Source organism: Haliaeetus albicilla, chromosome 4, assembly GCF_947461875.1.
Source record: "Haliaeetus albicilla chromosome 4, bHalAlb1.1, whole genome shotgun sequence".
Classification (NCBI taxonomy): Eukaryota; Metazoa; Chordata; class Aves; order Accipitriformes; family Accipitridae; genus Haliaeetus; species Haliaeetus albicilla.
The window spans coordinates 13178445-13199760 of record NC_091486.1 but is presented as its reverse complement, the minus strand read 5'-3'; the positions used below and the strand labels follow the sequence as shown (position 1 = coordinate 13199760).

General features: G+C 43.3%; 1 protein-coding gene across 1 annotated transcript in view; it reads left to right on the top strand.

The window, feature by feature from the left end:
- The window catches only part of PDIA5 (protein disulfide isomerase family A member 5), a 103569-nt gene that overhangs the window by 17278 nt on the left and 64975 nt on the right, over window positions 1–21316 (top strand). Inside the window, exons 4-7 of the mRNA XM_069780962.1 lie at window positions 12020–12103; window positions 12882–12927; window positions 19715–19807; window positions 21064–21124. Coding sequence (XP_069637063.1) covers window positions 12020–12103; window positions 12882–12927; window positions 19715–19807; window positions 21064–21124 — 284 coding nt within the window. The remainder of the gene's footprint in view (window positions 1–12019; window positions 12104–12881; window positions 12928–19714; window positions 19808–21063; window positions 21125–21316) is intronic.

Sequence of the window (21316 nt, the reverse complement as noted above, 5' to 3'; positions counted from 1 at the left end):
AAACTTCAATTCATCAAAACTGAATATGGTCTCCCTTTCCAAATGTTGTCATCTAAACCAAACTTTGTTATGGGATTTACTTGCAGTCAATGTATTTTAAAGTCTCCTTCAGGTAGTGCTTTAATACATTTCATAGGAAGCTTGGTACGTGTAGTGCCTTTCTTCTGACCGTGGTGGAGAAATATTTAGTTAAGCTTCCTATTTGTAATGAAAGATGAGTTATTCCCAGAGAGTGAAGCAGCCTGATGAAGGTCATGCTGTAAGAGGTTGGGAGACCTGGGAATGGATTTGTAGGTTCCCAAAATTTGCTTTGATGCCAGTAATATCATAATCAGATTGCCACTGCCGAGTGACAGGCAGTGGGCACGGTGCTGTAACATGGCAATAGCTGTAATTCTCTCTTCAAGGGTTGAGCAGCGCTTCCTTTCAGATCACTTATTTGGGAAGAACCTGGGAAAAATAGATGATCTGTCCAACTGTAGCTGGGTATTTGTTAGAGATGTCTCTTCTATCCTTCCCTCTTGCAGAGGGATGTCATAACGGAGTTTGTGAACTTGCCTCATGGGGCAAAGTGAGCTGGAAGACTAGCTTGTGGCAAAGGAGGTTTTTGATGCATGCAAACCACCCACCCCCAAACAGTTTGAGCCTGAACCAAGTTTTGTGATAGATTTGCTTGTTAAACCTTTAAAGTGTTCAGCAGTCAATCTCATAGTGTTGAGGTAACTTTTAAACAATTTTTTTCTTTCCTTGAAAGATTGTTTTCCTTTGCTTTTTGGTTTTCTTTTTTTTTTTCTCCCGTGTGCAGGTGGCTGCGAACTGCTGCCCACCTCATTGCAGTGATAATATGAGAGAGGCTGCAGTATTGCTGTCTGTCACCGGTCACAAAGGGCCAGTTGTAGGGCCTGAACAGCTGAGTCCTACCAGAGTTCCTCAAGCTATTCTCCCACTGCAAATATGCTGTGAAGCTTATTTGCAAGTCTTCGTGCTGAAACAAACAGCGCACAGATGCAGGGATATTTACAGCACAGGCTCAATTTGTTTTACAAATACTGACAAGAAATGGCTTGTTTGGCAGCAATATTTAGCAGGGAATTTTGGCTTTGCTCTTCACATCCCGCTGTAGTGGACTTCTTTGCCTTTAGATCCAAGCATTGGCAAGGCTGGCATGCATGCAGAGTTCTGGTTTGTGTCTCTGCTTCCCTGTGGCGATGTCGGCAGTCTTTTTCTCTTCTTTTTCTTTATTGGTGGTGCTTTTTTGTTTCTTGTCATTTCTCCTTCTTCCCCTCATTTTCAGGAGAAAGCAAGAACATACTGCTCCACTGATGGGAATCATTATGGATTGCGAAGTCTTAGCAGTATGTTCTGTATTTCATACAGCACAGGGATGTGTGCAGGTTTGCGGCTGGAGGTGGGCTTCCCGAATTGCTGGCTTACGTGGAAACCGTGCTCCTGGGCCTCGGCTTTTGTTGGGTCTGTGGTGTGAGACACAGGTTATACTTGAGCTTTCAGTTCCAGGTTGAGTGGTCTCGGGGAGACCAGGGAGGTTTGTTTTTCAGCACGACATGAGGAGATACTTGGTTTCTTGCTGAGAGTGTTAGTGTGGAGTAGAGGAGGTTGCCACGTAGTTTGTCACTGAGGCAGGATAGCAGAGGCCCCCAGAGCGCCTGGGCTTAGGAGGAGTAGGGCCGGGAAGTGCCAGGTACCTGCCTTCCCTGCACAGGTAGGTTCACTTGTGTCAAGTGCCATGCTGGAGCAGGGCCATGCTGAGTGCGACGTGCCCAGGGACGCCTCTGTGTGCAGTATTGCAGATAAGGTCCTCGTCCACAGGAGATTTCAAGCAGTTTTCCCAGGCCTCCTCCTAGAGATGAAGGGGCAGCACGAGAATTGCTTGCCAGCATTACAGCGGTCACTGTTTGCTCCTGTGTGCTGAGATAGCATGTGTGGGTCTGTACACAATTAGACATGAAGCTATTTCAATTGTGAATAAAAGACCCACAAATAATGTGATAATAATATGTTTTATTCTAGCCTTTCCATGTTTTAATTAGGAAGTGCTTGCTGAGGTGTTTGATATTGAATGAATGGTGGTGTGAGAGACAACAGAATATTGAATTCATCATGCCTGGTAAGATGCATGGTATAAAGGAGAGAGCACAACGTTGCAGGCTGGTAAATCTTCAGCGTCCCAGAGAGATGGATCAGTCATCTTATGAGCAAGTGTTTTGGGGTCTTGTTTGGGGAGACACCACGTTAATAGGAGCCAAGAGTCCCAGCTTCTGTTCCTGACTGCAAATTATTCACTTCTTGTTACTTTGTGCTGTTAAAAAAGGTGTATCTGTTTTCCAGGCAACTGGGTAAATATTGCCTGATTCATTAGTCAATGTTTATAAAGAGTTTGGAGAACTTTGAAAGGAAAAATGCTACAGCAGCATGAATGAGCGCTCTTCGCTTAGTGTGTTCAGATGCTATTGGGATGGGCATGTAAGCAAGCAGAGGGTTGGGTTTTTTACTGAATTATTTTTAGTAGTAGGCTGATAGAAATTCTGAAAATTGAAGGGCTCCATAGGGAGTTGAAAGCTTAAGATGTCTGCAAAAAAGAAAATGTCATGTCCTTTTGTGCAATCTCAGAGTCTGGCTGCTGCTACGTGTAACAGCAGGTTGGGGTGCAGTGGAGCTGGTGTGTGCTGCGTAGGCAGATGGATGGTCGGGGTGTGCTGCAGAGCCTCGGCATCCCCCCTCATCTCCTGAAACCTCCATCTTTGGAGGCTTAGTCCAACTGGAGGTAAGCGTCAATGTGGTCAAGTTAACGAGGGGTTTTGTGAAAAATAGAAACTCCTGGCAAATCCTTGTGGTGGCAAGTAAAAGGTACAAAGTGATGTGCTTGGGAACACAATAAGATGGAATTACTGCTTGAGTGAAAGATAAAATTTTTGTTGCTTGTCTTTAAAGCAGGCAAAGCTGCAGTCCCAGTTCGTGATGCCCTGAGGACTGGTTTTGAAGAATAATCATTATCAAGTTATCCTCTAGCCTTATTGAGTAGGTCTTGCGATAGATCATGGGGTGGCCAAGGACTGATGTTACTTGGAAGAGTGTAACTAGTTTGGGTGAAGTGGAAAGAAAGTAAAATGGCTCTGCTGAAGAGAAGAAAATGTGTTTGGCGGGTTATAAAATGCATTGTGGTCAGGTGCAGCTTTGAGGAGGTGGCAGAGGAGGTTGAAAACTAGCTCTTTCCATCCGGAATGTGATTTAGTGAACACTCCTGGTTTTCCTGTTACTGAATTGTCTTGAGGTTTTTATTGGCTATAAGTCCTGCCTAATTGTGGACTGGTATTTTCAAAAAAGCATCCTTTTCTTTGGCTCTGGGTAACTAATCTCTGTTCAAACTTGCATGGTTCCCTTTACTGTAGGTCCCAAACATAAACAAAGCTGTGTGATTTCCATCTGCTGTCATAGCGCATGTGCTTGGCTTTAGCACATCAGACTGCTAGGAAGAGTAAATGCCATCTGGTTAAAATGTTTGACTAATTTTTGGTCGGTTTTAATCCCACTTTTTCTGCTCTTGCGTGTCATTCTTGTAGTCCCTTTTGAGCGTCCTGTGCGTCATTCTTGTAGTCCCCATTCCCAATAATTGCTTGCTATTGTTGCAATCCCATGACACTTAGCATAAAGGTAAGACTGTAATTTGGCTGGTAAAGCAGGCCTTTCAAGGCTATGCATCTAAATATGTGCTGGTTCACGATAGCACCAAATCTAATGAGTAGTTGTCTTTTCTGGGATTTCCCCCAATTTCCGTGTTTATCTGCCTTTTAGATGAAATCTTCCTTCCCAAATTTCTAATTTCCTAATGCATTGATACAGAAAGGCTTTACCCATAAACACAATCATAAATTAATTTCTTTAATGCCTTGAAATAGCAGGGAGGAATTTCAGAAGTAAGGCTGCTGGTACAGATGGCATTAAGTGATCAGAAGAAGGATTTATTTAAGAGAATAAGTCTACTCATCTCCCTTCCTTGTAGTTGAATTTTAAAGCTGATGAAAAGCCAATAAAAATGACCAGACCTAATGGAGACCCCTTCCATCCAAGTAGATTTGCTGTGTATGGGATTTCTGCCTTTTTCGACAGTTGCCTTGAAGGCGAAGGGCAGTGGCAGCTCAGGGGTGGATGGCAGGTAATGTTAGGTGCCAGCCTGGGGGAGGTAGCAGGGGCTCCGTTTGCAGCTGGTCCAGGGGAGGTAAGCCAGGTGTCCATCAGGAACATTCGCAAGTGTAGTTACACTGACAGCGTGGTCCTTGTGTGGATGCAATTTATATGGGCAAACTGCATTTGCAGCATAGATTTTCAATGCCTTCCTCCTGTCTCTGTCATAACCTCTACGTGGTTAATGCTAATTCACATTAAAGCCCTTTTATTTTCCTGTAAGAGTGACCATGCAGGAAGTGCCATGCCAGTCTGAAAAAAATTCCTTTAAGCAAGCTCTGTTTCTAACATAAATGCATTTAGTCAGGCATATTGCATTAATTCAGAAATGCACAGTGTTTAACTAAAATCCACTGTAGTGTTTGGGTATACAAGCCTGGGCTCATGTCTCAGTTTCATCCTAACTGTGTGCTCCGTGGAATTTGCCTAGAATTGCTCATTAACAGCTTAAACGTTGCTTCTTTTCAGACTAAAATGAAGAGTAAGCGAGCTAAGATTTTATGTAAAGTTACCTCCATTTTCCTGCATTCAATACTTCATTTGAAACATCCTCTAGCATCCTCTCCAGACCCATAGCACAGCTAAAGGTCATAAAACAGGCTACCAAGGGAACAGTATAATGTGCTGCAGTGTCTGTGTGCCTGTGGGTGATACATTCAAAACCTGCTTTTGCGGGGATCTTAGACTGGTGTGAACTCAAAGATAGAGCTGTCTTGTGTCCCAGGTTAGGACAGTGTTCCGCTGTACCGGGTTGTGTGAGTTAGAGGAGGTCTGGATGAGTCCAATGAGGAAAGCTGCTGCTTTGCAAAGAGAGTTCAAGTGTTCGTTGTTTCTAGAAGTTCCTGCAAAGCCTTTGGTAGCTCCTGTGAATGTGTTCACCTTATTTCTGTGCAGGTATGTGGGCTGCCGAGTGCCTCTTACTAATTTATGTTTCCATGGAAAGTACCGTTCATTGTAACTTCTTGACTTTCTGCAGGGCTGGAGCTTATAATTTTTTCCCTTAATTGTTTTTGCTTGATGATACCTGTTACCTTTTTGTCTTGGTTTCTTTCTGCTCTTTGGCTCGCTCTTGCTTCCAGTAGGAATTAATCTCATGGGTTTTAGTTTTCAGAAAATACTTCTTTTTAATCTCATTCATATAGATTCCTGGCCTCTCTAATTGACTAATGGGCACAGAGAGTCGTATGTATTGGGTGACGAGTGGTGCTGGGTCTGCGCAGCACATGGATTATTCTGTTTGCATTCCTGGCACGTTGCAGGGGAGTGTTTGGAGCAGAAGGCTGCGATTGCCTCGTGGGTCACAGGGAGGCTTTTTGCTGTGTTCTAGGGGGGAAAATCAGGCCCTAAATTCAGATGAGACTCTGTCCTGTCAGTCTGCTAATCCTAATCTTTAATTCTTTTCAACAGCATGTTTTCTGGTTTTGGTTTTCATGCTCCCCCATCCCTTAAATGATTCAAGCTTTTAATCTGCCACAATGTTTGAATGGCTCATTTGTCTGTACTATGGAAACCTGTTGCTATTGTTACTTCTTTTATAAGATAATTTCGATCAGGAAACTAGAATGGTGGCAAAATGTTGCTCTGTTTTTAAAGACAAATCTTGTGTTTTAAGCTTCCTGTGCTGATTACTTCTGTGTCTGTCTCTCCTGGGTCCTGTTCCTATTTTGGTGTCTGCAGGTTCTTAAACCCCACTCAGGAACGTAATATCAAAGTGCCTGTCTGCAGTGAGAGCTGTGTATGGGCTTTCTGTTCAAGTAGATGTAAGCCATTACCATCCAGCGGCTGCTTAGCACAGCTCTTTGGAGAAGTGCTCTTGCAAGCTAGGCTGATGGTTTAAGAAGTGATTTTTATTATTTTTTTTTCCCTCTGATTTCAGATCTCTCAAGAGAGTGATACAGAAAGGTCTGGGATCATTAGAGAATGAGGAGCCTTACGAATGTGACATACTGTCAGCAGCAGTAGTTGTGGCAGCTGCCACCCCGGGCTGGGAGGGAGGAGTGAGGATGATGGGGAGGCAATGCCCGCAGTCTGAGAGGAAGAGAGTTTTGCAGGGGGTCTGTCTGCTTTTGTTTGGTCAGCAAAGTACACCAACTGCTGTAGTGTAAAGGGATCACACGGTCCTTGTTGGAGGGTGGGATTGATGAGTGCAAGGAGCATAGTCAAAATCCCATATTGACCCCAAAAATGGGTAATGAATTGCATTTTTTATTTTGAAACTTTGTAGGAGCACATCTAACTACAACTGACTGTTAATTACTTCCTCTTTCAGATTAGGTTTGCAAGTGCAAATGTGGTTTTTATTTTTAGGTGGCTTGAGGAAATATCTGGTGTTGACACCCCTTTTGCTGCTTTTCTGGGTCACAAGCTCAATTAATTGTTTGGCAGGATCTCAACTCCATGCTTTCTCAGGATGTTCATCAGTCTGTTGTCTGGAGAGGGTGTTCTATGGAAGGTAGCCAGAGGGCATTGCAGGGGCTGCGCATTGGGCTGGGGAAACCCTATTTGATAATTCACTTCTGAGGGCTGGTCTGAAATCGCGGTTGCGCTTCCCTGAAGTTATAACTGGAGCTGTTCTCTGTACGATGGTTTTCACCATAACATAGAGGAATGAAAGCAATTAAACAGCAGAGACAATAACGAGAGAGCGTGCTGGTAACAAGGTGATGGCTTTGACTGGTACCTTCTAAAGCTTTTTCCAGTGTTGGGAGGCTTGCTTTGTAGGCAGCCCTATTTCTGCTTTGCCATATCGCCCTGCTCTCAGAGCCTGTACCTCCTCCTTACCTGCTCAGTCTTGTCTCTTCCAGCTGTTGGGACAGTGACAGTGTTGTATCAGGACAGCTGCTGACACAACAGAGCCTCCGTTGCGTTGGGGTCTACAGGCACAACTGTGATGTAAGGGACTGCTGAAGCGTAATTTATGTGGATTGTTGAGCCTTGTTTCAGACTGAGAGAGGTACAGATAGGAGAGATAAAATCTGTTTACAGATTGTGAGGTCTGTGGTTCACATGTGGTTACATGATATGCTGATAGAGGAGTGAGATAGGTTTTGTGCAGGCAGATTTACTGACCTTGTTACTTAAATTGGTGCTGTTGGTGTTTTTATTAATTACTTCTCTTGTGCCTGGAAACACTGTAGGTACAGGTGAAAAAGAAGGCTGGGTCTGGTCTGTGTTGCAAAGTGTTAGTAGATGCCAGCACCGTGGCATCGAAGTGGCATGGCCAGCACAGGCACATGCTGCTATTACGTTGGCAAATGGAGACGTGAACTGGTTTTGGATGGCATTTTTGTCATTTCCTAAGAGGGGATTTGACAGTCATTCCAGATCCTTCCTCCTCAGAGGCTGATGTGGTTGTAGGGTTGTTTTTCCCTTCTTGATGAGAAGCCAATGGGCAGCATTACGTGGTAAGGGAAATAATTAAGGAGCGGCAGAAGATCTTATTTGTGCTTGTGATAGAGGATGGTGCCGAGGATATTCGGTCTTACCCTGCTGCCTTCAGGACCTGCCAGGACAATATTTGAATTTGCCCCAAGAAGGGTGTTTTGGACTGCCACCTCCATGCACCATTTTCTACTCAGGATCTACCCAGCTCAGACTTGTTTTGTTTATAGAAACCAGTGTGGACTTACTGCGGCCAAACTCCTGGATCTTATTTTGTGTTCCTCCTGTCTGGCTTTGTCCTCTGTTGTTTCTCTCTCCAAATTACCTTGACACATTGCTGCAAAAGCCTTTCTCTGGGTTGCTCCTGCCACTGTGGACTGCCATCAGTATCTCTTAGTGCTTCTCCATCCTACGACCATGAGCTGCCAGGCCTGTGCTGCTCCTGAGGAATGCCTGCGGCATGTCCCCTTCTGGGGCTGGCTTCACTGGTGGTGAGCCAAAGGAGGTCAGATCTCCTTCACGAGCCCTTCGCCTTCCTCCTGCCCCGGTAACAGCTGGCTGCCTGGGTAAAGTGATTATTCATGCATGCTAATGCTGACAGTGGACCCCGGAGGTTTACAGGGAGTGCTCCAGTCGGGCTTCCCGCCAGCTCCATCGTAACCCCAAACGACAGAAGTGTCTCCCAGTAGAGGAGATGGCGATGTGAATGGAAAGGGGTGAAGTATTCCTGTGATGCACGCACTCTTTGTTGTTACTTAGACTTCTTGCTTAGTTAGGTCAACTTGGATCTTTCATTTTATCGTTCTTTTTACCAAGCTGCCATATGTCTTTGCTTCTGTAGCAAAGGAGCCGTTTGGAGCTCTGGTTTGGTTTTGTGGGGAACATGCCTGTGGGAGTGGAAGGAAGCCGTGCCATGGTGCCGCTTAAGGTTTGACCTTATTACCACATAGACAGCTGCTGGTTAGGCCCTTTGTGGTATTGCAAATAGGTTGATGTATTGGATGATTTTCCACAGAGATGAAGCTGGATGATCTGTAGGACTGCCTGCAGGCAAAGCAGGGGTCCCTTCAGCAGTAGCACAGCAGGGACTTGGGAGGGTTCAAATTGCTCTGGACAGAAATGCCAGGAGGCAGCCAAGGATGGCTGCTGGGGGCACGTTACTGACCTCATCCTCAAACCAGTGTTTCCTGAGCCTGGTGCCTTGTCTGGAGTGTCTGGGTGGTAGCGTGCTGATTTTGGGGGTGGTTTCTGGCTTTTTAGGTTTTGGGTTTTTGTCGCTTTTTTGTTCCTTTTTTTTCCCTTCTTCTTTTTCTTTTAGTCTTTATAACAAACTCTTACACTGCCTCTTCAAGTTGTATAATTAAATTGCAAGAACTGGAGTCCTAATTACCCTCTCCCATGTGAGAGTTGAGGAGCTCATCTTCAGAGAGAGGCTGTTGGCTGAGATTCAAAAGAGACAAATCTCAGAGCAGAGGCTGCATCTGTGTTGATATTTACTCTTATTAAAGATAATGGTCATTACCAAGTGATATCAGAGCAGGTTGCTCTTTGCAGGTTATTTTTGTCTGGCTGTAAGTGAAAGCAGAAAGGAAAAGCAGAATGGGTCCATCTCTGTCATTTCTATACGCCTCCTTTTCTGCTTTTTCCAAAGAATCGTTAGTATAGCATCTGAGCTGGGGGGGTCTGGCATGTGCAAAAATCTGCACTGATGCATGAAAGAATTACTGATACATATTTAGACACTTCCTATTCTGGGGATTTGCTCCTTTTCCATCCCTTGCATGAGTGCAGATAGCTTGCATAAACACACTGAACTCCCAATGCAGCGGTGCAGAGAATCTGCCCACTAAATGGTAAGAGACATACTGGAGCAAACTGCTGCTTTCTTTCCTGTGGTAATGGATGTGCATTCAGGCAGCTATGTGAATCTCTACAAGTGGAACAGTCCTGAAAGCAGGGCAGGCTTAGATCCTGTTTCCTTCCAGTGAAACAGCTGTTCATATCTTTCTTTTTTTTTTAACAGAAACTCGTGCAAACAGAAAATGAATTGGTAGGAGTTGGTAGCTGCTTGCTCAGAGGTACATCGCAGTAGTAATATTTTGTAGCCTTTTTCCACTATAAAGCTTGCAGTACTTTTCTAAGATGAGTATCTGGATCTCTAAATGACACATAAGGAAAAATTATACTTTTTTTCCCCACCTGGCTTGAAGTTGCACCAAATTGGTGGCAGAACTGGCAGCAGAATTGTCTTGATAGCCATTTTGCTCCTCTATTGATGCTGGAACAATTGTCTGTACATCTCAGGGTTTCACAGACCCTGTTGCTGGAGGTAGGTTTCAGCATTACACTTGTTCACGTCAACCACCTGACATTTGTCTTGGCAAGGCTGAGATGGCCACAAATATATGTGTATCCTGGAAACATTTGGAAGTGTCTAGAAGAGCATTTACAAATGTTGACTGTGGCGCGGGCTGACTTTAGTTAGCTGTCTGGCAGTCAGCTGCAGCAGGGCCACAAGGGCTTCTCTATGCCTCTAGATTTGTCTGGGGTAGGACAGGAGGATGATCTGAAACTGGTGCCTCCTCCTGAGATTCCCTGACCTTCGAGTCACTTAGGTTTAGCCCATGGGACTGTCGGAGGGCTGCAGGTGAGAGAAGACAGGATGCTTCTGGCCCCTGGGTTTGATGTTGCTGCAGACTTTCTGTACAAACTCCACATGGCAAACCAGCTTTTCAGCAAAACTCCAAATCCAGGCTATTTGTTTCGTAATCTAGTTTTGTTACAAGGAGATGTGTTCACGTTACCCAATGAACAGATGACATGTTTTAGTTCCACCTTCCACTACAGTCTGGGGAAAACAAAGATGCAGCAGACAACAGGAAAATAACTGTCTTCTCAGGCTCAGATCTCCAGCCTCCTGGAGAAGCAAAGAAGGCATTTATGGGTTACAATGCCTAGCTTTGGCTATGATCTGAAAATGCAGAACTGACATGAATTCAGTAAGACTCTTCAGATAAACATACAACTGGGATTACAGGTGCTCCTTCCTAGTGAGGTAGTTGCATGCTTTGTTAGTTCCTTAAAACGCTCATTTCTGTCTTCCGCATAATACTCTGATTTTGATGCATGTGTCCGTGGCACATCCCTCCTCATTTCCCGCTACAATAAGCATTTGGGAAGTTTCCACAAAGGCGTGCTCTCATCTGCAGCACACTGCAAACTTACTGTTTGTTGTTCCTTACATTTGCAGAAAGGCAGCTGGAGAACATTGGGAGAATTAGCACTAGTGTTGGCAGCAGCACTTAATTTGGTGGAGTCTTGCAACCCTTGCATCTCGGTGTCTCTAATGTGTCTCTAATCAGTTTAAACTTGATGGGTTTTCAGTGTTTTCATTTTCTAAATTGATTTATCTGCCTAAAAGGTACAAGTTGTCCTCTGCTGGGAACAAGTTTCCAAGCTTTTTAATCTTTCTGTTTGTCAATGCAAAGAATAGTCTTGTCAGTGTGAATCATCCTCTTTTCTTTGTAGTTGTACTGTTTCACTCATCTCCTGAGGTCTTTGACTTCATATTCACTTCAGCTTAAAGCATCCTTATAGCTTCACTTCTACATTGTTTAGAACAGCAGTTAGGCCATGAAGACCCTTTACCTGCCCACCTAAGCAAATGTATATGCAGTTTTCTCCAGTGACCCTTCTCTCTTCTTCAACTCAGCTGATCTGGTGCTGGAAGCAATTCACTCTTGTTCAGTTTGAAAACCACCTCCAGCAGGTCTGTCTGCTGTTACATGCCTCCTTGTTCAGGAGCTGTGGCAGATGGTCTTTACCTCCACTTGCCAGGTGTGGCTCCAGGACACATCCCTCATACCTAGAGTGAATGGGGTTGCTGGGCTTGGGCCTTCAAAATTTGAAGTGGTTTTTGTTTTCTGCAGGACCTTTTAAGGCTAGTCACTTGTGATCTGGGCTTTGAGATACCATGAAGATGTTTCTTTTTGGTTTCGAGTTATTTTCTGCCAGATATAAAAGCTGACCTGCTCTTCTTTGAATCTTTTCACAAATAGTACTCTTTGAACACCACCCTAACAGTAGCATGGTCTTCTTGAAAACTTGACTTCCTAAATTTTATGTTAATCCCATGGACAGAAGGTCTACTGAGGTACTTGCACATGCTAGAACGGGCTGCTTTTCTACTGGTTAGGGTCTGCCTTTGGAATGTGGTTTTAACACAGTTCACTGTGTCCTGACCAAGCAAACGGAGAAACTAAATTGGCTAATGCAGCTTTCCACAATGCTTGTCCCACAAACTTAGCTGAACAGCTTCCAAATTACTGTTAGTTGCAACTAATTGCTGATGAGGGAGCACAGCAATGAGTTTTCAGAAATGAATGCATTTGATTTCCTTTCTTGTAACCATTTTTCTTCCAATATGTGTTTTTTGCAGTGATACTGAAAGCCGAAAATTATGCAAGAAGATGAAAGTAGATCCTAATTCAAAGGAGAAAGGAGTGGAATTACTCCATTATAAGTGAGTGCTGGGCTGGGATTTGTAGTTCCTAATTGTTGATGCCCCTGTTAGGACCATTTGTTCTCCTTGCAGCTCCATAATGCTGCAGCATGAAGAAAGACTTATTTTTTTATCCTTTGACATGTGAAATTGACTGCTGTTTCTTCAGTTTGCAAGCATGTGTTGTGACAGAAGTTGAGATAAATTTATTCTGCTGTTGAATAGAGTACACTAAAAGCACGAGCGGGGTGCCTGGGAGAGATGCCCAGTGGACTAAAACTACCCAATGCACAGGGCTGATGCCTGAGGTTTGAGCTCTCTTACTTTCTCTGTCACGTGCCCACTGGCATGTGCCTTAGGCAAGTTGCTTCACCTCTCTATGCTTGCTTTTCAGACTTGACATAGTACTTCATAAAATAAGTGGAGAAAGGCAAGTGTAGTGAGACAGCAAGAGATTTTCTTCCTGGAAATAATAGGAGTGGGAGTACCGTTAAGTGTAAGAGACACCAAGCAGCTGCATCTCCATCTCCAAAGATTGTGCCTTAGTAAATATTCTTGTTAAAGTGTCAGGGAGGAAATTATTTACTAGAAACCTGTTTGCTTTACACTCTCTTTTGCACCCTCCCTTTTTCCTTACTCTTTTTTTCCCCCTGAAATTACTGTACTGTAAATTCTACTTAGTTCTGTGGCTTCAGCAGGATAACATTTTTCTAGTTAGTGGGAAGTGAGGAGGAGCAGCTGTATGATTTCCAGCAACGTTTCTGTAAGTTAACACTATTCCCTACTCCTTGTTCAACAGGGACGGTGCATTTCATACTGAATATAACAGAGCGGTCACATTGAAGGTAAATTTAAATATTTGATTATTATTCTTTTGGTTTTGCTAGATATGGGGGAGACATTTGTGGATTAAAAAGGTGTTGGTACTTTTTCATGCTGAAGGCATGAAAGGGAGGGGGTTAATCTTCATAAACAGCTGTCAGAATGACCTAAAGGTTTTTGTGTGTGTACGTGTCTGCCAACCAAAGATCCAGGAAAATTGTGTATTGTTAAAAAGATTGAACCCATGTTGAACTTTAATGTAAATTGTGAGTTAACTTGCAGGCTGGTAACAAATAGGGATATTCTTGGTTTGATTACAAGGTGCTGTTAATGGCAGTATAACTAAAAAGCATTAGCTGATACTGCATTTTGATAAGGAGTTCTCTGAGGTTTTTAGGTTGTGTGTTTATAAACTTTAAAGAGAGCTGAGTGGCCTTATCTTTTATCGGATTATGGAACCACAGTTCCTATGGATATGCCGTGAGTGCAGCAGGGATAAAACGACCTTCCTTCTCCTGCAAACCTTGACACAAAGCAACAGAAAGCAACATTCAGTGAGGGCAGTGGAAGGCAGAGGGCATGAAACATGAAATGAATGTGTAGATCTTGATGATTGTGGAAATGGTGGACTAAAAGCACAGTAAGCAGGCCAAAAGTTTGCAGCCTTCCTCTGTGAAGCCTTGGTGAAGCGCTGGGAGTAGCCTCACGTCAGGCTGCAGCCCTGCGATGTCTTGGCTTCCAGAAATGACTTCTGTCCAGCTCTAATGCCCAGTTCCCATTTCTCTTCCTCCTCCAGCAAGTGCAGGCACTGCACCATCGTTGGTCTTGTGGAGGCTTGGTGGCACCACCCCAGGCTGACATCATTGTGTTTACTTCCCCTTTCTGGCTCGTTCAGGGGTTTGGCCTGGGGTGGAGGAAAGCCCGCGTGAGACGCTACATGAACCTGAGTCTGTCAGAGTGGCCGTTCCTAAGTGTGCTTGCTCTGGACCTTCCTTTTACAGGCAGACTTGTTGTGGGGTAGTGATGGGAGGACTGTCTTTGAAGCACGCCCTGGCTTGAATCATCCATTCAGCCTGCACTTGGGGTTGTCATGCAGGGTTCGCCTGAGGTTGGGAGAGTAGGATGGTGTATCTTCCCATCTCCTGCAGTAGAAATCTTGCCTGGCACTAGGAAGGGCAATGTTAGATACCCCGCCTAGTCAGCAAGTGCCTGAAGCTCCTTCTGCACTTAGTGAAGGAATGCACCTGGTGAATTTTTTTCCCTCTTGGTGGGTGGTGGGGCAAGGGTGGCTTGTTAGTTGCTTAAATTTGGGTGATTTAAACAATGTGTGACATGTCTTTCCTGCCCTCCATAAAGTGCTGCAGCCAGAAATCAGTGCTGTGACTCTTCTTTACAGATCAGATCAACTGGAAAGCACCTGCAGAGCCCCAGGGAGCGTGGGGCTGAGAGGCAATCATAGCACAACAGGAACCATACCATTTATTCCTTCAGTTGCTGTTTTGTGATGAGCATTTCCCCCTTCCCTTTTGCCCTGCCTGCTGGGGAGAAGGAAGCAGCATCCTGTGGACAGGGATGTGGGATTCCGGTGCGGGTGGAAGAGGTGTTTTGAAGCTCCCTCACTCTAGGAGCTCTAGTCTTTCTTACTTTAACTGCCCCTGTGAAACCAGCTGCTTATGATTTACAGGTTGGACAGTGTATCAGATCTGGGCAGTAGTCAAATAACTCAGCTGAGTGTTTACTTGTTCTGCTGCTCACAGCTGCCTGAATATTTTCTGTATTTCTCCCTCTATACCACTTCTTGTTTTCTTCTGTTGAGGCAGTGACCTTTCTTTCTCTCTCAGCTGTGTTTGTCAGGAATCTCCCAGTACATCACAAACAACGAGCGGCAGAGCAACACAATTACGTAGGGTATCATACTCATTTTACGGACAGGTGGACACACTGAAGAACAAGGAGATTAAAGGATTTGTTTCACATCATTCAGCAAGCTTGTGGCAATAAAACTTGGATGTTCTTTGCAGGCATCCAGTAGACATACTAATATATGTATGACGTTTTGGAGAATGATGGACACAGCTCTGAAGAACTGTAAAAGGATTCTTCTGAAGTAATGGCAATTTCATAGATGTGACGGATCCAGCTGATAGTGTACTTGTATTTTTAAGAAAAGCTTTTCATTTCTTAAAGTAACTAAATCCTTATGTAATTAGCAGAGGTGCCCTCGTGGGTTTACTGTTAGAAAAATGAGGAATAAAGGATAGCTCAGTGTTCACAGTGGGGGTGAAGTTAGTTAGCAGTCAGAACCTCCTGCTGCTGAGACCTGTGTTAGGATCTGAGCTGTTTGGAGTATCTTGTAAAGGGTGGTGGACTGCAAGATAACAAAGTTCAGTGGTGCCAAATTATTAGGAATAGTTTAAAAAAAAAAAAAATTTCCAACTCCTTGCAGAAGAGCTTAGGTTCTCACAATACCAAGTAGCTTGTCAATATGAAAGTAGGAACTTGTGGGGTAAAGAACGTGAGGGAAGGAAAGGATGCGGGCCCAGCTATGCTGGAGTCATGCAGACTGTTGTAATGGGTTTTGAATTATCAGACAGGACAGTGGTTGGCTTGAAAATACTGGCCCTGTGCTTAACAGTATTTAAAAGTCAAATGATAGGAAAGGAACAGAGAATGAAAGAGGAAATGTTATTCCACCCTCCGAGTCCATTGGGTTCCTTCATCTTGTATCTTGTATGTGATTCTGGTTGCCCCATGAAGTGAAAGGTGCAGAAGTACTGCAGAAGGGCAGTGAAGATGATCAGAGGCATGGATGGCTTGAACATTCACGTGAAGATTCTTGGGCTTGGAAAAAAGGATAACTGGAGAAGATTACAATAGATATTTGTATAACTGTGAATAGCTTGAAAAAGGGAATGATTACCTTTTTTTTTTTTCTCCAGACTTGGGTGCAAACAGGGGCATTTTGGGACGGCTGATTTGAAACAAATAACTGCAATGTTTAAAAAAAAAAAAAAGTAGTTATGGAACTCATAGCTACATGTTGTGAAAGCCAAGAATTTAGGAGTCTTAACAGTTTTAGATAGTTGTAAAGGATAGATCCATTGATAGTTAGCAAGCACAGAGGTCCAAATACAACCGCTGGTGCAGAGTCCATAAACTTAATTACTTTTTGCCAGAAATTGAGAGCATATACCAGTGTATGTTGTTTAAGAATGGTACTAGCATAGTTTTTCCCCAAGTATCTGTAGTCAGCTGCTGTTGGAGATCTAAGCTTAGATGAGTCTTTGATCTTAACTGATACGTCTGTTCATATGTTGCTTTAGCCACACTGTGTCCTAATCCTTGACAGTGCCATAAGGCCAGTATCCAGGCTGTGTTTATTACATGATGAAGCCCTTTCTGGATGATAAAGTACAGGGAGAGTTTTGCTCTCCTTCTAAAATGAAGAAAACTCATTAAAGTATAAATCCGCTCAGTACTAGCAAAGGGAATAGACTAACCCAATAAATTGGTCCTGCTCTATACTCTGAATCCTTTTCAAGTTTGCTGTTGTAAGGAGCATGTGCGTAGAATCAAGGGAAGTCTTTTTATTAGCTTTATGCATAAATATAAAATATAAATATAAAAATATTGCATTATGCTTCCAAGGAGTGAAAAGTACAGGGGTGCATTTCTGTGTGTGTGTGTGTGTGTGTATGTATATATATTTTTCAGGTTAAAACTGAGGTCCATATGTGATAGCCAGCTATTGTGCTGTTAGAACTTGCTTGCTTTTAGCAGCATAGGCTGGCTGAAGCCATGTCCTGTATTCTGCTGAATCAATGTTTAAGGTTCAAAGCCGTCGCAGGCATTTGGGCAGCAGGTTACAGCCCAGTGTGGCTCTGTGGGTGCCGTGGGGTCAAAGCAGGTCCTGACCATGTCATGGCAGGACAGGAGCGTAGCTGATTCTTCAACGTGGGGCTTGCTGTGGCCTGGACCTTGCTCTGGTCTCTAACCCAGCAGCCTGGGGACCACTGCTTTTCTGTGATTAGAAAGTGCTGTAGTTTGTTTGGCAGGGTGGGGTGGGGGTGTTTTTTTCCTATTTAAAGGCACACAGGAAGTTCTCTTCACTGCCTGGAGTAATGAGTGCAAGGCAATGTACTGCCTGCTCCTGCCAGAAGACATTACACATCTAATTTTTTCTGTCTTGGCTGAGAGGGAGAGGCTGGATGAATTAAATCTCTTTAATCCCCCATCCTCTAACCACATCTGTTTCTACATGACTGAATGTGGCATGCAGGAATTCTTGAAACTAGCAGAGTCAATTGCACTCATTAGCTGTTTAAAATGTTGACCCCCCTCTCCTCCCCTCCAGTGTATAGTTGAGGTCTGTGCAGACTCAGAGCAAGCAGAATTTGATGTAGCTTTCCTAAACGTAGAACATCTCCACCGTTTTGTCGTCTTCTCTCCTTTCCTCATATAGTATTAAGTCGTCTTAGGGCATCATTTGGGATGTTAATGCCTCTAGTTTTAGAGCTTTTTACAACTGTAACTCCATTATAAATCACTTGATTTTATTTTTTTTCCTAGCTAGCTCCTTTCTCTGTTAATGCCATATTAAAACAAATTTCTTCTCCTTGAAGTGTTTGTGGTCCCAACACTACTACCTCACCCCTTAGGTCTTCTTACTGTGTACATTAAGTGCTTTGCTTGCTGTCTGGTGACTAAATATATGCTGCCTCTTGTGATAAGACAAATCTCTTCAATATTAGCCGTGCAAGTAGACAGAAACATAAATGCAATAAATGGATCCTGCCATAAGCTCTGAATCCTCCTGAGCCTTGCATTACTGAGATGCAGGAAAATGAGCTGAACTCCACTATCTGTTGATAAGCTGTTGGGATGTTGTACCAGAGCAGACCTACCAAAGGCAGAGAGGTTGGCAAAGGTCTCTGAGGCTGTTTCAGTGGCATGTGTCACCAGGTGTGCTGCTAACCTGCTCTTGAGAAGGTGGAGTACAAACCTAGGCTTTTAGATGGATATTCTTGGTGTGTGTTACTATATACTCAGCTCTGCTCTTCAGTCATGAGTTGCTTTGGCAAAATATCCCATGGGCTGAAAAAGGCTTTAATGAAGGTTTTCTTTGCTCCAACTGCAAGTAAGTCCACTTAGTGCTGTGGCAGCATCATCCACTCACTCTTGCATTGAAGGAAGCTCCTCAGGACCTCACTACATTAGTGGTGCAGCAGAGATCCTGTCTGGAAGTGGACATGTACCTACAAGCAATACCACAGAGAAAGCAACAGGGTCAATCTTATTATCAATTAATATGTATAATATAATTGAAATAACCAGGGAGCTGCTAAAGTCCTGTGTACAGCCCACATCAGTTAATATTTAAAATAGGGAAACGATAACTAGATGTGATTCAGGGTTTAGGAACTATTAGACAATGGGGCTTTATCTTTATGTTAGAAAAGATAGCGGATTGTGGTCTGGTCAATAAACCTCGAAGAACCGCTTGGAACTGCCAAGATCAGGGAAGAAGTAGGTAAAAGGTGGAGATTGCGACCACCAACTCATTGACCACCTACTCAGATGATACCACCTACTCAAAAGAAGACAAGAAAGAAGACAGAGTCTGCACACTAATTTACGTGAAGGGCAAGGAAGAAAGAACCAATCATTAAGGGAAATAACAACGAATATGTATTACTTAAGTATATAAATGTGGAAATTATTGAGACAAAGGGGTGCTGTCTTGAGACAGGTACCCATTCATGCACATCAATGAAATTAATTTGAAAATACCTCGACTCTGTGTTATTGGCTTGCATACTGGGTAAATGGACCCTGTTTGTGGGACAACACAGAATACCAAGTATTATGTTTCCTAGAGCACAGAAGTCTGAGGATAACAGTGATCAAGCCTGTGCTTCCCTGTACAGCTGGAAATGGGGGGCAGTGCGACTCTGCTGGAATCCATGGAGAGCATCTCATTGACTTCGGAGGGCTGGAGTTTCCCTCAGGCTCAGGCTGAAATCAGAACCATCAGAGAGTATTTTCTTATGATAAAGAGAATATCTGTGGTCTGCTGAAATGGATCATTTGTTGCGTGTCAGTTGGGTAAAGCAGTTATAAAGTATGCATGCGTGTGTACTCAGCTTGTTGAATATGGGAGCTGCAGAATCATAGGGTGTCATATTTCCCACTTGTCACATTTGCTTCTTATTATCCTACTTAAAAATCCCTTGAGTGCAGTTTCTAGGTAGATGGGTCATAGAGGGAACTATTGGTAGGATTTTTCTTCCTTTGGCCAAATAAGCAATTTGATCTTTAAGTGTGGAGTTCATTGCTTTTGTTCACAGCAAGTATCAGTGTGGCCTCCAACTAGTCCTACTGGATTTGTAGGTTACTTAGATATGGTGAAGGTCATGGGAACCTGAGCTCTACATGAAGAGAAATCTTTCCTGCTAAGCCAGGGAGTAGCTGTGGAAGTATTGCAGATCTAGTACCATTGAAAGAGCTCTCTGGCGGATCCTCGAAGCTACTGTCTGGTGTTGGTCTACTTCCACATTGTTTCCCCCAGTTTTGTAGTGGAAACGGGAATGGTAAGTTGGGATATCAGTTGTGAGGAAAGTACACACCCATGTATCATTTGGTTCTGCAATAGGAGATTTGTGTTCATCTGCATTAGAGCAGATGAGTATATAAGCAGAAAAGCAGAGGCTCTAATTGGATGGGGTTTGCATGACAGCATGGATTTGAGATTGGATGTCTCATGGTTTCCATTCATTTTGCTTTAAAAGCTTTTTTCCTTCTTTGTTACAGTCTATGGTGGCTTTTCTCAAGGATCCAGAAGGTGCTCCACTGTGGGAGGAAGATCCTGAAGCCAAAGACGTTGTGCATGTTGACAGTGAAAAGGTACATTAGCTGGATAGATGTTCTATATGTTTTATAAACGTAGAGGATGAAGGGAGTATGTATGTTTGTGTTAATAAAGCACCATTATTTCGTTTCTTTGGAAGGGAAGTTTAAAGCATCCAAACTGTTTTAAGTGACTTGAGAAAGTTTGTGGATTGTGATAACTATAAAGTCTCCTGCTTCCTGCCTTCCTCACCCCTGCAAGTGTTCATGATATGCCAGCTACATGGCAAGTATCAAAGCATTGTGGATGGCGTGTAAGAGACCTGTTTGTCTCGGGAAAGTGTAGCAGCTTGCAAGATGCAGTTGCTGCAGGATGCAAGTAGGAGGTAAAATGCAGCTCTTACAACTGCAAGTTGTCATTAAATCTTGGGTTCCCTCATGTGCCTGAGGAATTCTGGAGCAGAAAGGAACAGGATCCAGATCTTGAGTGATTTAACCTTGTACAGTAACTGTTCTCTTGGTGTTAAGTGGGAAAGCAGCAAATACAATGAAACTACCTTAAAAAGCCAGTGCCACCACAGAGCTACCTGTTATATTATCTCTAATATGATCAGCCTGGTCTTTTGTATTAGTTTTCTAGTCTATAGATTTTTAAAACTTTAATTGATTGGACTCTAGCTGGTATTTCGTAAAGGGCCTTTTCAATTTTCTAGCTTTCATTTTTAATATTAGAAACAGTTATTTTGACGTTCAGTTTTTGTAGGAAGATTAATTTTTAATGTTCACCCTCTGTGCTCTGTTACAAGCCTTCCAAGGCTTGCATTCAATTTCAAAACTTCATCTGGTTTCTCTATCATGCTGGTACTGAAAAATCTTTTCTTATAGCTTCTCATAGATTCAACAAGGTTTCATAATGTGGAAGCTGAACTTGGTTTGTCTGTTATTGTCTGACTTTTTGAGTTAGAGTATGGCTTTTTGGATGGGTCAGGGAAGAAAAAGTTTCCAGTCAGAGATTCTGCAGTGAGAATAAACCAAGCCATGCAACTTCCACATCTCAACAGTGAAGATACTGGTCTAGGAGTTTTAGCAGATACTCGAATCTATAACAAATTTTGCCATCTTCTTTCAAATTAAAATTGAGCAAGGAGAAGAAACTCAAGTCTTGTCTGTTAGGAAAGATGACTCCTCTACCCTCAGATAAATGATCCTGTACTCTATGAATTCATGTATTAACTTCTGAAGTTGTAACACAAGTAATAAGAGGTGTCCTTGGGTATAGGTCTGTTTTTATTTTTTTTTGGTTCATTCACTAGGAATTGAGAAGGCTTCTGAAGAAGGAAGACAAACCCCTTCTAATGATGTTCTATGCCCCATGTAAGTAACCCAGCATGTCCTGTCATGTCACTCTTCCTTCTCCACTGAGAGATGTCCTAATCTGACTAGAAGCCTCACCTGTGCTTTGCTAATACTATCTTGTCCCACCTTTATAATTCAACTCCTTGTGTTCTGCCTATTTGTCCTCAGTTTTCCCCTAGCTGCCGATCACTTGTATCCTAGTCTTGCCTT